The sequence below is a fragment of the Botryllus schlosseri genome, chromosome 7, assembly GCF_051294905.1.
Source record: "Botryllus schlosseri isolate E-star chromosome 7, Bs_hap1, whole genome shotgun sequence".
NCBI lineage: Eukaryota > Metazoa > Chordata > Ascidiacea > Stolidobranchia > Styelidae > Botryllus > Botryllus schlosseri.
The window spans coordinates 12,283,793-12,300,545 of NC_137242.1; the positions used below are offsets into that span (position 1 = coordinate 12,283,793).

General features: G+C 44.1%; 1 protein-coding gene across 1 annotated transcript in view; it reads right to left on the reverse strand.

The window, feature by feature from the left end:
- Window positions 1-1,266: 1,266 nt before the first annotated feature.
- LOC145442368 (tyrosine-protein phosphatase non-receptor type 23-like) overlaps window positions 1,267-16,753 on the reverse strand; it is a 28,618-nt gene continuing 13,131 nt past the window's right edge. The window contains exons 16-28 of the mRNA XM_080320266.1: window positions 14,543-14,722; window positions 13,194-13,402; window positions 10,632-13,135; window positions 9,422-9,610; window positions 7,649-7,833; window positions 7,203-7,405; window positions 6,731-6,837; window positions 5,633-5,817; window positions 5,467-5,571; window positions 3,741-3,879; window positions 3,573-3,683; window positions 3,030-3,152; window positions 1,267-2,568 (exon numbers count right to left, since the gene is read on the reverse strand). Of these exons, the coding sequence (XP_080176392.1) occupies window positions 2,056-2,568; window positions 3,030-3,152; window positions 3,573-3,683; window positions 3,741-3,879; window positions 5,467-5,571; window positions 5,633-5,817; window positions 6,731-6,837; window positions 7,203-7,405; window positions 7,649-7,833; window positions 9,422-9,610; window positions 10,632-13,135; window positions 13,194-13,402; window positions 14,543-14,722 (4,753 nt within the window). The 3' untranslated portion in view covers window positions 1,267-2,055. The remainder of the gene's footprint in view (window positions 2,569-3,029; window positions 3,153-3,572; window positions 3,684-3,740; window positions 3,880-5,466; window positions 5,572-5,632; window positions 5,818-6,730; window positions 6,838-7,202; window positions 7,406-7,648; window positions 7,834-9,421; window positions 9,611-10,631; window positions 13,136-13,193; window positions 13,403-14,542; window positions 14,723-16,753) is intronic.

Consider the following 16,753-nt stretch of genomic DNA (forward strand, 5'->3'; position numbering starts at 1 on the left):
GTATCTCTCTCTCTCTGCCAGATCATGAAATTCAGGGTGCATTTGAATTTGACAAACTCCTCTCGCTCTGAATAACTTGCTCGGGTGCCCAAACTGTCTCTTTGAGTGTCCCTGTTGAAAGTGAATATACTCTGATGTCAACATGGTAAATTAGTCAGATCAACATTGTCTTTCCATGTGTATTAATTGCATACTTTACAGCAGTTACATACTATTTACTGACACACAACAAATTCGTTGCAGCGCCAGCATTCAAGTCCTTAATCGTTTTGAATTGCAAAACAAATGCTCCAGAGTTGCCTTGTGAAAATGACTTTCTGCGACAGTATTAAATAAAGCTCTCTCATCATGCCAAGACCTCTCATTTTAATAGTAAATGGGTCTCTTTAGACTCAATCACAGTAGAATCCTTCGATATTATGACATCTTACTAAGCTGATAATTAATTTTGCGCCGTAAAATTGACCTGACATGATGTTGAAAAAAACCCAGATTTCAAGCACAAAAACCCAGGTGATGCTCTAAAAACCCAGATCTAGGTGGAAAAACCCAGGAGTGGCATCTCTGCCTAGTACTGAAGGTCTTGGCTTAGCCACGAAGACCCCACTTCACGGCGGGCCATTTTACCACCAACAGAAAGGCAAGTTTTTCTAGGGGCGATGCGGGCAGGCCTGCCCATATCAAAAAGAAGACATCTAGCTGCACTAGATCGCGCGAGAAGCGAAGAAAATTACGAAGTTGTACGAATTCCCCCAAAATACTCGATATTTCATGTTATTTGCGAAAAGACATCGAGCCCCTTCGATTTCGGTCCCCCAATTGCGGGGTTTGGGGTGCAGCAGCAAAGCCCTGGACCCGCTGCCGCGTTAGAACGGTGTGACACTGTGATCTAACGATGCTTTCATAATACGACAATGACAGGACAATAATAATATATGAATCTTGGACCGCCATTAATCAGAAGAATAACAAGTCACGGCTATCGTGCGTCTTGGCACACCTATCGAAGTGCATATACTGGTCCCATTTTTAGCGTGACCGTACGATGCTCATTCCTAGCCCCGGGTCAATACCAACAATATTTGTCATTTCACAAAACCGCAAGCGAATGACACTTTGTGGAACCCATGAGAATTACCATCCAATCCGAGTTTGTCGCAGTGACATTCAACTAGCATCATGCCTATAAGCCTTCGAGCAAGGTGAGACGGAAATCTATATATTTTCTTCATAACTCTTACCCGAACCAGTCCAGAGACCACGCGATACTGTCAAAAACGAATAGTTTACTGATTGGATACATACGGAAAGTGATCTATACAAATATGCGCATGAATTTACGGCATGTTCGCTTACATAACATATATACCCATATTGCACTCTCAACAAGGCGCTCAGCCACACACGAATAAATATTCAGCAGCCAGGCGAACACACGCACGTCACTGTATTGTGGCGCCACACAGGCGAATTTGCGTCATGATTGAAAATACGCGTCCACGTATGGAGCACAATTCAACGAACAAGTACAAATTGAATAGGCGATGCCTTCTAGTGCTAAAATTACACGCCCTATGCCACTGCGAGTAATCTTATTCTCGGGAATTAGTTTCCATACACTCTTCCCGTCGCGGAAGCCTTGAAATAACCCAGAAACAAAAAGCCGTAGCATAAAGTCGGGCGCTTTGGCGGAAGCGGTATTTGTCTGAGAAATAGTGAGTGACCGGTAGTATCGCCATAAAAGCGCTAGGAAATGGATATAGTCGAAATATACAAACTGTCTTTAAAGTAGCGAAACTGGAGTCATTTGATTTGCGGTCGCATAAGGTTTCATATTTGAACTTTCCAAGCCATCCATGCAGTTTCAACGTTATGACGACGCCAAATACTCGATAAAACTATCACTTAGGCCTAGTAGATTGCAGATATAAGCTATAAATTCGAATACCGCGATAAATTCCAGCCAACAAGGTAGTCTCACTCGGATTACCCATCTTTACAGTCAGTATTTTCGCAGGCAGAGCACGCAAAAAGGAAATCGCCGCGTAAAACCCGCTATTTACGCAAGCCCCACAGAGGGTCCAGCCCGCTGAATGGGTCGGAATCGTCCTTCCGCGCGCTCAAACCCTCGGCAGGCTTGTAAAAGTCAGCCTTCGAAATCTTATTCTTTTTCGCTCCTGCGTCTTCCAAATCCAAGCAAAAAGATTCTGGCGTCAAGGACGCGATCAAGCTAGAAGCGGGCGACGCGCTGGCAGACGGCGACTGTGACGTAACAGGCGCTGGTTTCGTCGGACTGTTGTTGTTGCAGCTCTCTACAACGTCCGGCGGTTTAGGCGGGCTCAACTCAGCGGTGGATTGCCCTGTTTGACACTGATCCGGACCTATTGTTACTGTATCTTGGACAAGGTCGCTCATTTCGTCGAAATGACGGTCTGAAGTGGTTACATGTTCGGCTGGCCTACTATCGAAGGACATTGTTTTGCAGTAGCCATTGTCTGTTGATGTTGAGTTGATGGCGCCACCTTGTGACTGTATATGGACAGGAAAAACCGGATCTGGACGGTGCGTCTGAAATTCGTGGTTTTATATTGCTAGATATGGTGGAATAAAGTGGCACTGCGCTCTAAATATGATGTGGTCTAAAGTTAAAGCTGAGAGTGTGGAAAACATTGTGGCAGCAGCCGTTTTTCTCATAAAGTCACCATATTCAAACTTCGGCTAAGCAAGTGGACATTACCTTTCGATATAAGATTAGTTCTCTGCCGTGACCATGTCAGGAAAATGCAACAGTGAGGAAATGCACGCCAGAAATTTCGCAACAAAGGTCAAGAAGCGATGAATTGTGAGCTCGAAACCACAGAGAAAGATCAATTCGAATGACAATATTCACGAAAATCTTTCAGCTGCATATCAAAAACAGTGATCTTCTAAGGAGAATGGCTGCCGCCAAAATGTTTTCAAACCTTCAACATTAATCTGAGACCACATCATAGTCAGAGCGCAGTGCCCCTTTAACGGCAGAATCTCACCTCCTGGCCTGGCTTTATTGTCATTTTCTCCACGGTAGCTTGTATGGAAGAAAGAGCCGATTGGTTAGAGAATATATCGAAAGCCCCGGGCTTGGGACGGCTCACGGCGTGGTTGTTACTGGCCTGTTTCAAAGCAATCGCACTTCTGAATGTGATCTTAGCAGAAGTGAGGTAAGTACATATCCTCCTTCCACTCAAAGCAGCTTCGACATATCTTTGAAATCGATGCTTCTACTAAAGCAGAGCGGATCAAGAAATTCTCTGGTCTTACCCCGATCCAGCTTTTAAAGCTCTGGTCCGACTTCTAGGCCGGATTCTAGAAATGACCATGATCCAGTCCGAAAAAATCCGATAATAAGTATCGACTGGTGTTGAAAATTCATTGAAACAATGCAAACAGGAGATTAAAAACTCGAAGATCATACCCAACCCTTATCTGAAGTAATCTGCCCCGCTCTAGCTTCTATCTGAGTAACAAGGATGGCTACTTTGACCACCTCTGTGTCCAGTTCGCATTTGAATTTAATGCAAAAACAGGCTTACCTGAACAGGCAATGGGGTCAGCTTGGGTTCGTCTGTCAAGGTGATATTGCGTTGCTTCAGAACGTCCACGGCATGACAAAGCGTGATGTCATAAACAAACTTTAATTGAGCCTGAAAACAGCCTCGGTTACTGCCGAACAGGCACCGAACTACCACGGAACAGCAAACCTTTTCTTGAACAGAGTACTTCCTCTTTTGGCGCATTTTTGTGACTACGTCGACCACATCGACAATTCCAGAGCCTGCATCGATCTCGTTAATTGCGGCAAGAAAAGCGCAGAAGACTCCGGTTCTACCGACTCCACTCCTGTAAATAGGCGGATGGAATAACTGAGTTACGATCTGCAAATTAGTTATTATTGGACAGGGAGCGGATTCAGAGATGCGGCTAAACTGGAGGCAGTGAAAGTAGGCAGCCTTGCTCCTAAAGCAGAGTTGCAACTTCAAAGACTTGGAATTAGAAAATTAAAGGACTCAGAAGTACTCCGATTAGTGGCTTTGAGAAGTAAATTAGGTTTGCAAATCAAAGATGGCGGCTACTTTCAAAAATGAAAGACACACCATCCACGAGTAATGCAAAATGACTAATGACTATCAGGCAAGTTTTTGCAACTTTAGTAGTAGTAGTTAGGGCTAAGCACAATGATTCGAGTACTCGAATCTGAATCGAGTATTAATTTTAAGGATTCGAGTCGAGTAGTAAAATACGATTTTTTCGAGTACTGAAATTATACTCTCCTCGTCACTGAAATCTAATTTATCAACCAGAATTATAGTTTCGATGCTAATTTTACTGTTGAAACCTTGGAGCCTTGATTGGCCGTATCGTAGCATACCAAACATATAGTAAAAAGCTACGAATGTTACAAGAAATAACACATTTCCGAAGTCATGATTATCCCACAACATTGTCACCAAGTGCAATGAAATCGGCATGGTCGAAAAAATATTAAAGTATCTTTAATGTGATAGATAACAGGAATTATAGTCTTTGTGGTCGCATAAAAGGTACATATTTGAAATTCGACATATTACATTATGTTGTGACGTCATAATGGGTGATACTCGATTACTCGACTCGACTCGAAGCACTTCACATGATTCAGAATCGAATCACTCAGGTACTCGATTTTGCCCAGCCCTAGTAGTAGTAGAAGTAGTATTTTGAACCTTCACAAGTCAGCTTTTTGAGCGCAGCCATAGTATAGTATGGAAGCTGTTACTCTCTGTCTCTCTCCATTAGCTTTTTTTTTATTTCTCAAGCGCGAGTGAAGAATGAAGAGAGATTATTGCTCAATAATGATTAATGACTGATTGAATGAGGCCGGAGTGCTAGTTGTCAGTTGGCACACTTGTTTTTATGGTGCAGTGTTGATTGACTATTGGTATTTTGTAACTTGTGCATGTATGCAACTTTTTACTGCACCATTTGTTAAAATTAAGTGCAAGTTTTTCACGATTTAACATGCAACAAAAACTTGCCCTACTAATGACGCTACAAATAGGTGCTATCGTCAAAAATATATTCAGCAGTTACTGCAATGGTTATTTCAGGCGGTTCTTATGACAATGTCACACATAAAAAACGATGCAAACTTATCCCGAAACTAACTTTTACTTCCAAATCAAAAGTGTTATTATTAAGTAGTTTTGTCTAATAAAATTCAAGTAGAAGTGGTAACATATAAAAACGTAACTACTGGACTAAGTAACGCCACTAGATCAAACCTACTTGGGCAGTTTGAAAAACATTTATTATACACAGACACATTGTGAGAATTACCGCTAATTTATGATTGTTAACAGAAACAGTACTATTTTCCACCCTCTCGACCTCGGGCATTTCAAAGCTTCTACGTCCCCAAAATTTCACGATCTCACAATTTCAACTCACTCGCAATGAACGAGAACAGGCCATTGAAGATTGCGTTGAGAGCCGTGGTAGCTTTGCACGACCTCAACAAACGATAGAAGGTCACTGGCAGACGAAGGAAGTCGGCTGAAAGAAATATTGTTTTACATATGCGACGACGCACCATCTTCAAACTAATATCGCTTACTGCTCCGGCCAAGAGATGTATTGCAACTGCGTTACCGACATTGCCAAGCTTTGGCTTCTATGTTTCAGAGTGAAGGTCCTTTCGATGTACAGGTCGCCGTGGGTTTTGCTTGTAGTGAAGGAGACCGTCAAGGGCCCGTGCTGTTGCGGTACGGTCCTATCGGGAGGCCAGTACATCGGGCATTTCTGCGAAACAGAGGCGGTCAAGTACTACTTCTTCCAATTAATCAAGCATGTTTGCCTCTTACTAACTAGAGTGGCGATGTTTTTGGACTACATTCGCTTCTACTTGACAGTTTTTAAGGCAAAGCTACTTACTTTTGACACTTTGGAATTTGTTAAGTATATAAAGGTTTTTGGAGATGCTTGCATCAATGTTTATGAGTGAAATAGTCTGAAACAGCTGTAACTGAAAGTCAATATATTGCTGAAAATTGCACCAGTTTGTCTTGTAATTGGCGATTTTTTATCAGTCGCAAACGTGCACCGGGGTTGTAATGACTCCATTCGCGATTTTTTGGTGACTCGACTTGACTCGAGTCATTTTTCAAATGCGTAAAATGACTCGTCTCGAGTCAATGTGCATGAATCGAGTCATATGACTAGAGATAGGACGGCCAAGACCGACATATAATTGTAATTTTGGAGAATAGTAAAGTTACCACATGATTGGTGTTTCGTCTATCAGTCCTGATACTCGGAAAATAGGGTCAGAAACTGTTAGGACTGAACAAAATTACTATTTTATGAATGCGAGCCGTTCTATATCACTCGAGCAGAGTTGAAAAAAGTGGGTTGAACTGAAAACTGAACCGTGATCATAATGACTTGCACTCGAGTCAAAACACTATGATTCAGACTCGACTCTCTGCTCGCTGACTTGGACTTGAGTCAATGGTGAATTGAAAATGACTCGATTTCACTCGAGTCAAAACTACAAAAGTGAGACTATTTTGACCCCCACACAGAACATTGCACCGGACATCCCAAATACCCATATGAATTAGAATACTGTCGATCTGTGCGACACAGTCAGAACTTTTTTGGACACATCATACTTGTAAACGGATGCGTGGAAAGTGCACTGCATTTTACTAACCTTGGGAACGTCTTTGCTGTTGACCAGCATTACGATCAGATTCACGTGGTTCTCGTACACCATCAGCCAGAAATCCGAGACCGTGTTTGGTAACGGCGACTGTGTGGCTGCAAGTATAGCGCAAACGTTGGGACGAATAAAATATACAATTGAGAATTTCTTGTTGCGTAGCTTGGTCAGAAGAGGCGCAATCACGATAATTTGCATTTCTGGATCATGACCATTTCGTACCAGCAGAAGGACTTCGTGAACCATCTATCAATAGTAGTACATTGAGCTCATGCGATCTCTTCGCACAGATTATTCTAAATTTCATACTGGTGACGTCAGATTTTGTGATCCGATTGTTGATATACATTGTTCTTTCCAATTCTCTACTAGTTGCTGACGATTACCCCCCGACGAGTGTCAGCCAAAAATATTTGGGTTCGTTTCAATATGAATATACTATTCAATTTTACACAATACTCACCGATAAAACGAGGACAGTAAGGCGAGATACCGTCGATCACGCTGGCGTTGATGTAATCGTCTTTGGCCGCTTTCAATATCACTCGCGACTGATCGAATGGCACGATGTCTTGGAAACGGTTTTTGTACGAGGAGCATCTGGCGATGGCGGTCGACAGTTGCCTCGAATACTTTTCCTGAGCTTCGGAAAGGAACTTCCATTCTCTGAAATACGTGTCGCAGAATAAGATAGAGTATGGGAGAATTCTCGATGCCACGATTTGAAGTTTTTCCTAGAGGAGCACTGATGAGCACTATATTGGCAAATCATATGTACGAGTTGAGTGTGTGTTTTGACCTCCAGAGAACCCCTGAGATTGGCTCATGAAACTCCTAGTGTTCCGGGTTTCAAACCATTGCACTAAGATCACTGATACATTGCCAATCATAGAATGTAAAAAATTGTACCGGTCCAGCTCGCACAGGCTGATGTTATCTGGCTTGGACAGCAGATTCGAGACTTTGCTGCGGAATTCCGAAACATGAATTTTGAACTTCATCAGATCCGCCTCGTCCATATACGGCAATCCATCGACAGGTCGCACCACCATCTTGTCATCAATCTCATCGACTTTGGTCGGAATCAACATCGCCTGAAGAACGTGCAAGACCTTAGATCAGTGGTTCCCAACGTGGGCGATATCGCCCCCCAGGGGGCGATTTGTCGGTCCAGGGGGGCGAAAATAGCCAAGGGGGCGATAGGGGGGCGAAAACAGACGAAGGGGGCGATAGGGGGGCGATGGCGCGTTGAAATGGCTACATTGGCGTACATGACCGTAACTGCCACACCCAAGCCCCCAATTGAGATGGGGGGGCCCGAACTCGAAGGGGGCCCACAATTTTTCGTGAATTAACATTAATTATAGAGCATTATTTTGAAAATTTAGGTCACTTTTTCAAAAAAATTTAGCGCTGCGCGCCATTTCGTTGTCGCATTTTTCTTGCTTATTGGATACCCTTCCTCCAAGAAATAATACGCATGAGGTATAGAAATGGGCATCTCGGCGTCAGCCATTATCACACCATGACGCAACAAAGCATACGAAGTTTCAGGCCATGTAACATGCGACTCCGAGAAGTGTGACAGAACGAGAAAACCTTGGCGGAAAAAGACTGCCTTTATGCTGACCGACTTCGATATATATACGATATGCATATATATTTAATTGTCCATAGGCACACAAATGGCTGGCTCGAAATGTTCCTGTCCTGTCCAATCAGAACCCCACAAAAATGCCATCTCGCAGGGATTAATTGCCAGTGCTGAAATACCAATTTGAAATCGTGGGCGTCTTTTAGTTTAGTACGTATGAGCGATTTGAATATTTTTTGACCTAGCAGACAGGCCACGAAATGTCATTGCGTAGCGAAGTCATTATATCCACGGGTCCGCCCGAATATGTTCAATTATTATTTACGGGCCCTACATTTTCTAAGACACGTCACTCAGCTTCACCGGTAAATCTGAATACATGAGCAGAGAGAGGATGAAAAATTGACAGCAATATTTATGCAATTCTCCATCATATTGATCGATTTAATCATGAATAATAGAAATTTTTCGCGCTTCGCGCGAATTAAGCTGGCTTACTAAAGGGTCCAACAATTTGTGCTGAGACGTAGCGGTAAAGAGTTATCGGGAGAGTTGGGTCTGAGGGGTGCAGAAGTTTGATTTATCGCCCTATAGAGGGGGTCAAGACCAACGTATTGGGGGGGGGGGGGCTGACGAAGTGTTTTTACGGTCCTTTGGCAATCAAGTCGGAGAAATCACCTTTTTTTGTCAGTCAACTCACCAAAATTTAGCTGGAAAAGTGTAATTTCTAGGTCGAGCCGAAAAGTTGTCCTTTTTTCTTAGTCAACTCGCCGGTGATTTGAGTTTGTATGCCCATTTTTCTGTTCCCAATATTTGGGGGGCGATGATCGGTGTGGAGTTTGAAAAGGGGGCGATGAGTCGAAAAAGGTTGGGAACCACTGCCTTAGATAACACGGCTAATATTGGCAGGCTTGGGCAACTAAATAATGACGAATTAGAGAGAAATGCCGGTAAACTAATTCGAATCTAATTTGAGAAATGTTTCTATGCTCCAATTTCAATTTTAATCTCAATTTCAATTTAATCACGACCCATGATTGGGAGAACACTGGCCTAGTACCCTGATGCTTGATTTTTGCAGTACACACCTGCGAAGACTCCTTAGTCGGAATCGCTGCGTTTTCCGGCGCAGAAAGTAAAAGTTCGTCCGCAGTCGAAGACAGCGTCCTTCTCGGGGTGAGCACCAGTCCTGCCAAGTCGGAATTTGGCTGGGCCGCAGCGGAAACCCCGGTAGCCGAGCTATCGCCCACCGGAGTGGGCTTCAAAATTGCGACGGGCTGAAATAGAACGGAAAATTTCACGTTAACACGCACGCAAAATATATCAATGAGCTTTTGGCTGGTTGCGGATGAGATGTATTGTATGCACAAACTTGCTGCAAATAGCTACAATTTAGAAAATGTAGGTTCATCAGACAATGCCCTTCAAAATAAGGGACAGATCTGGAGAAGGATTACCACAGTAATCTGCAGTAGCCAGTAGGAATAAGTAATCAAGCATCATGTGACTTGCAAATGTTGATTTGGCGCAATCTCCTTGTTTAACGATCTGTGTGAGTGTGCTGTTAGCTACATTGCCCTATGTAGGCTATGGTTGTTAGCTGCTGAGATGTGGGCATTCCCTAACTGCAGGCGACCACTATTTTAAAACCTAGTTTCACAATTCACGGTTAACATTATTTTGTATGCTGGAGAAATACTAGTCCGTGCTCGAGATTACTGGACCTTCTCTTTCCTTACATGCCATCTATTTTTATTACCTTCCTCACTCAATATGCATGTCTCTTCTTCACATCGCCTAGGCCCTAGGCCCAGATGGATTTCTGATTTTAAAAAACTATTCCAAGCTGTTGACACCTTCCTATCTTTTCATGGTATCGCAATCTTGCGGTGTTTGATTGGATTGGAAATTTTTAATAATGAAGCGGTTAAAAAAATTGTTTTTCCTATTAATTTAATTTAGACATTCATCATTGGAGCTTCATTTTTCACATTTGATGGTGGATTTTGAGTCAAATTTAAAAAGTGGCGTCAAGAACTCTCCTTTGGGAGCAGCTGAACATAGATTTACGATTATTTCAAAGCTGGATTGAGACATGCAATTTACAATCAATTTCATGCGACTTTCGAACAGATTGAAACCATTAACATATCAGATCAAGAAATGAAGCGAAACTACTTCTGTATTTGGACTTGCGTCTGAAACTCTGAATCACAAATTCGCAATGGGATTTGGATTTGAAACCATCAAACCAGCTCATGTCTGCCGCAAACTCGTCAAGTTTCAAGTTACACAAACCTGACTTTCCGTAAAGACGGCGCTCGGCTTCTTAACCACATGCTTCGGAGAATTTTCATTACTCGGAGTAGAAGTCAAGTCCCCAACGTGAGGTTGCGAACGAAACGTATATCTTCCTTCCAACTGAGTCTGAGCGTCAGGGTGTCCGAGCGGAGCGCCTGTGTGGGCCCGAGCGGGGCTTTCAAAACGTTGAACATGCCCCGCGTCTTGCGGAGGTCGGTATCTTTGTGGCTGGGACGTCATACCGCGCTGGCCCGCTTGCACCGATGGTTGCCCCGGAAGATAGTTGGTCACACCTCCAAGAGTCGGCTGACTTGAAGAATTTGGACCAGGCGGACGAATTAACCGTTGATGCGGCACGTTTGGTAACACTACAGGCGTCTGGGACACAAACCGGCCGGTCCCGGGCTGACGGAACTCTTGCCGGGGCTGTCGCATACCGGCAGCAAATCGGGGCTGATTTTCGGTCCCCGCCACTCCTAATTGCTGCGAATCGAAAGGCCGGTTGTTGGGACGAAACGCCATGTGTGCCTGTGGCACCTGCATTTGACTCTGCGAGGTGGCAGGGACCTGGCTTTGAAACCGCTGCCCTGCCACGGTTTGACCATGATCCAGATGCGTTGACGAGTATGGCTGCGACTGTGTTGGGCCAGCGTGCCGATTCCCAGGATTAGACGTGGGACCGACTTGTTGGGGCGGGCGTTGTTGAAAAGACGCAGGAATCTGGGCTGGGTGACTGTGCCTTGAAACTGAATTGCCACCTGAAGACACTGGGTACCCTTCCGGTTGAAGATACGAATTAGTCTGTTGGGACGCGGACGGCATGGAATATTGTGAAGCCTGTGAATTGGCAGCGGGTGGCAAATGAGATGGCGCGATATTCTGTGTGGCTTGGCGTGTATGAGTCGCGTTGGGAGGCAATCCAGAATTTGCAATACTGTGCGTTGATTGGTGCGTCTGGTTAGGGGGCAATCCAGAATTCGCAATATGATGCACCGTTTGATGCATCTGGTTTGGATGGGTGGGCAATCTGGAATTATCAATATTCTGCACTGCTTGGTGCTTCTGGGTCACGTTAGGGGGAATCAGGGGCAATCCGGTACTGGGGTGTTGCTGATATTGCGGTGAAGGCGCAAGAGTTTGATCGTGAGCAGATTGAGGACCAGGTACATAACCGCCTTGCGGAGGCATTTGCCGATAAACCATAGTGTTATTGACGAAGCTAAGTTGGTTACCGCCCTGCTGGTGTGCTTGTGAATTCCGAGTGGATGCGAAACTGTCCTGGTACTGCTGAGCGTTTGTTCCCACAGACGACGCTACAGGCGAGTGTGTCGGATATCTCGGATTTATAACTTGCGGGCCGGCATACGATTGCGCTGCGATGTCTCTCCGATATTCTTGTTGCTGTTGTTCGAAACTATGTCCTGCGTTTAAAGGTTGGGGCACGATACTGGAATTAGGCTGTCGGTAAGAATTAGTAGCTGTAGGCGCATATCGGTGAGGAACATATCCAGAAGTGGTCTGAGACGAAATTCCTTGATTGTAAATCGAATTAGGCACGGATGCATTAGGCCCGGGGAGTACATTCTGTCCGTAAGGCGTCGCGGTAGACATATGGTGTTGAACTGGATGTCTGTAGTCGCTGCCTGACGATGCCGCAGGAGCGTGTATTGAATGAGGGCTCGGGGCCTGCATCGGGTGCTGGCAATACTGGCTATTCAGCCCCGATGGGGCGTATTGTACATTTGAATCACTCCCGATGCTTTGAGACGAGATTCCAGGCTGATAGGCTGCAGGCATAGGACCCATCGTGCTTTGAGACTGAATTCCGTGATGAAAAACCGAATTAGAGGTTGACATTGTCGGCATGGGACTAGTACTGCTACCAGGATAATTCGCTGGCGGTTCCGAATAAGGCATTGAGACAGGGTTATGCATCGTTTGCTGATGTGTGTGTAATGATGGGCCCTGAGAGCCGGTAGGAACCCCTGGCATAGGTCCCGGTGCTTGAAAATTCATTTCCGGCGTCGAAACAGGTCGGTATTGAGAAGGCTGTCGCTGGGACACATGCCCCGGTTGATATGAAGAAGTCATCGGTGCCTGGGGAGAAGGAGCTGGTATTTCATGAGGTAATCTTCCTGTGGTACGGGCCGGTGTCTGTCTAATACTGTGATCATGGACAGCATGAGAGGCATGCAGTGCCGGCCCAGTTGATTCAGGCAAGTTGTTTTGCGGCCGGTATGACAGAACGCCGCCATGACCGTGATAGTTAAAATTCTGGACAGGGTCGACATGACGTTCGTGGGGAACACTGGGATGGCGCAGTTGATTACCCGGCAAGGGGGCCATGCCGGGACTAACTTGTCCCGGCCGGGTGGGAGGCTGTTGCCCGGCCATCGGTGGCATATTAGACGTTGCGTGAAACGTGGACCCCATTATTCCGCCCGGTAACTGAGGTGACATGTTGGCCGCGGGACCTGGTGAAGTGACGTGTTGCATGTCTCCTAAAAACAGCAAAAAGCAATCACTACTGCCCAAAAGCGCGTTTAACACTCTGCCCACCTTGGCTCTGAAGAAACTGCAGAAATTCGGGGTCATTCAGCAACTCATCATCGTCTTCTGCCATCATTTTCGCCAACATCTCCGGACTGAGAATCGTGCCGGGTTTCGGAGCAATTGCTTCGACTGCCCCTGGCTTATTTGTCGATGCCGTTTTCAGGTTGGGCTTGGGGGCCGACGGTCTCGGTGGTGGCTTCTTTCTCTCTTCAATCCTGAATCGGGTACAATCAGAGGTGGCCCAAGTAATCTTAGCCTAGCCGGTCATGGGCGCCAGACAGTTATGCTCTGTAGGTATACGGGTTTGATCACGTCATAGAGGGTCATAACGCAGCAGAATTGATAAATACAGTGTGTAAATGCCTAATAATTAATATTAGAGTGACTCGCAAGCGTTTAAGATCACCAATGACCTAGTCGGTGCTGAGAGAATTAAGGTACTATCAAGCAAACGTAAAAGAAGGGAATTAAACTAAAGGAGGTTTTAAACTTCATCAAGTTAGCATCCATTTATTATGGTTTAGTACACGTGGTTGGAATTGAGCCAACTTTGGTGAACATCATTTCTATAGACCACCGAACAATTTCATGGGGTGAACAGAAAAATTAGAAATTTTTTTCATTCCTTTTTTTTTATAAGTAAAAAACTTTTCTCTCCTGTAGCAATGTGGCTACTGGTTGGAATTGAACCAAATTTGGTGTGCAGGCTTCAATTAGGTAACCTAATGGTTTTATCAAGTAGCCAATAGAATTTGAGAAAAGACATTTTTGAACACCCTTACTACGCATATGACGTGTACGAGGCGGTATAAGCTCCCTATTGTCACATATACTATAACAATTCGACGACAACAAGTATAACGGCAGTACACTTATGATTGTCGCTAATCGGAAACATTTCGTGAAACCGACAAGCAAGATTCGAGTGCGTGTAAAAATTGACGTCTTTAATATTGAGGTCACGGTGTTTTAATCTGGCGTCACTTCTTCTAATTACTCATGTTCGATCAATATGTTATAAATTCGGCATACTCCAGCATGCCTGCGTCTGGCGCGTATGTCATTGGAATACTCAAGCTGAAGTACTTGGTGATTTCCAAGTATGTAAAAAGTAAGTATTTTAGGCTAAAAATAGAAGTAGCGATACCCAAGTAAACAAAAAAGTACTCCATGCTAGAAGTAGTATTTGTGGTTTTCAAGTAAAAATGAGTATTCTAGGCTGAAGTAAAAGAAGTCATTTACGAAGAAGGAAAAAGTGAGGACTCTAAGCGAAAATAAAGAGTAGCAATTTCCTAGTATGGAGTATTCCATTCATTTATGAAACGGGTCTCAGTTAGCTCACAATAATTCCATACTTTTTGTATATTTCCGATCTCCTCTCTTCGTTTTCCTCTTGAAATTCCAGGACGCGGTCGTACAGGCTCTTTGCTTTCGATAGAATCTCCCCGAAAAACTTTTTGCCGTCGTTGCAACGCGACGACACGTCGGGCACGATAGTGCAGGACAGGATCAGATTCTTTGATCTTTGCGTGATTCTGTAAATAACATCATGGAATTTTAAGCCGGTCATCAAAGGCATTGGAATCGTCAGTTGGACTTGTTGCAATTAGTGGCAGTTGTACAACTAAACCAGTGATTCCCAAGTGCGGCCCCGAGGGCCGCATGCGGCCCCCAGATAGCCTTCTTGCGGCCCCCAAAATATATTAGGAAATCGATTTATGACAAAGATAAAATTTATATTTATAAAATACTATTGCTGCGCTTGGCCTCTGTAGTTTATAATTATAGCATTGCAGGAAAGTTGTGAGTATAGACTGCTAACGTTACGTCTCTGCTGTTTTAATGCAATGTCCCCTAACTTTCCAGTTGAAAGAGCAGTAGCTATAAATATAAATAGATATGTGTAACTTTCAAAACCGGAGGAAAATCCTGAAAAATGGTAATTTTTTCCCACGTCGCGGTCGCTTGACTAAAAAAGAAAAGGAGGCTCAACTCCCGGAAAACACAGTTTTTCTTTCACATTAACAGGTTGTTGACTGATAAAAAAGGTCAATTTTCCGGTCCAGCTGCCGAAATAGCCCCCGTAGCGTTCCTACAGTGGTCACTTAATGTATATAAGTCGAATTTGGCCCTATATGTAACCAAAATTCTCAAAAAAGAAGACATTTGGGCGTCCTCCGAGGACACTTTAAAAATAATCAATAAAGAGGACAAATGATCTTAAAAGAGGACGTATGGTAACCCTATGATAACTAGATGTGCAACACGTGACTCACGGTTGAATACGCCGAGATACATACTGCTTAGCCGGCTAAAAGAAGCGTGATTGGTAGTCCTATAGTCAGGGCTGTAATTGCCTCACCCCAAACCCCCCAATTGAGGGGGGCCGAGCTCGAAGGGGGTCCTAAATTATTTCGTGAATTAGCATAAATTATAAAGCTTTTTTGAAAATATATGCAACTTTTTCAAAAATATTTCGCGCTTTGCGCGATTTCAATTCGCCACATATCTTGATTATTGGGTACTATTCCCCAAGAAAAAATACGCAAGATTTACAGAAATGGGCATATCAACGTTGGCCATGACCGCACAACAACGCACCAAGACATATAAAGTTTTAGGCCATGTACCATGTGACTCCAAGAAGTGTGTCAGAACGATTGAAAGCGAGAAAGGCCAGGCCGTAAAGGACTGTTTTTATGCTGACCAAAAGCTTCAAAATACAAAAAACTTCGTTATATATACAAAATACATATAGGTTTAGTTGTCCATATAGGCACCTAAATGACTGGCGCCGAATGTTCTTGTCTTGGCAATCTGAACCTCACAAGAAAAATACCATCCCGCAGGAAAGAAAATTATATGCCAGTGCAGGAATACCAATCTGAAATCGTGTGATCTTTCAGTTTAGTAGGTTCAGGCAAATCTACATTTTTTGATATAGTAGACAGGAGGTCACGAAATAACGTGATATAAAGAAGTCATACCTAGGGCTCACCCGAGGATGTTAAATTTTACGGGGTCTGCAATTTCAAAGACACCTCTCATTCAGCTTTACCGGTAAATCTGATTACGTGGACAAAGAGGACAACCATGCAATTCCCGATCTTATTCGCCGACTTTATCATGAATTATCGAAATATTCGCGCGTCGCGCTGTCTCACTAAACAGTAAAACTTTAATTTCGTGCCAAAAGCGAACAAGGTGATGCGGGGTCAGCTTATCACCCTATGGGAGCCCGGGGTCCTGACGAAGTGATGTTACATTCCTGCCAACGGGTATACCCCCGGAGATGTATAATTACTAATGAGGGGGCCCATACCTTTTCAAGCACACCTCACTCAGCTCTACCGGTAAATCAGAATACGTGAACAGAGACAGAATGAAAATTGATAGCAATACATGCAATTCCCGATCATATTGACCGATTAAGTCATGAAACTAAAGATATTTCTCGCGCTTCGCGCGTTTAGGCGAGAAAAGCTGATTCACTCAACGGACACCCAATGCAGCAGATAAGTATAGCGGTAAACAGTGTACAGTTTTGAAATCTCGTCAGGGCAATA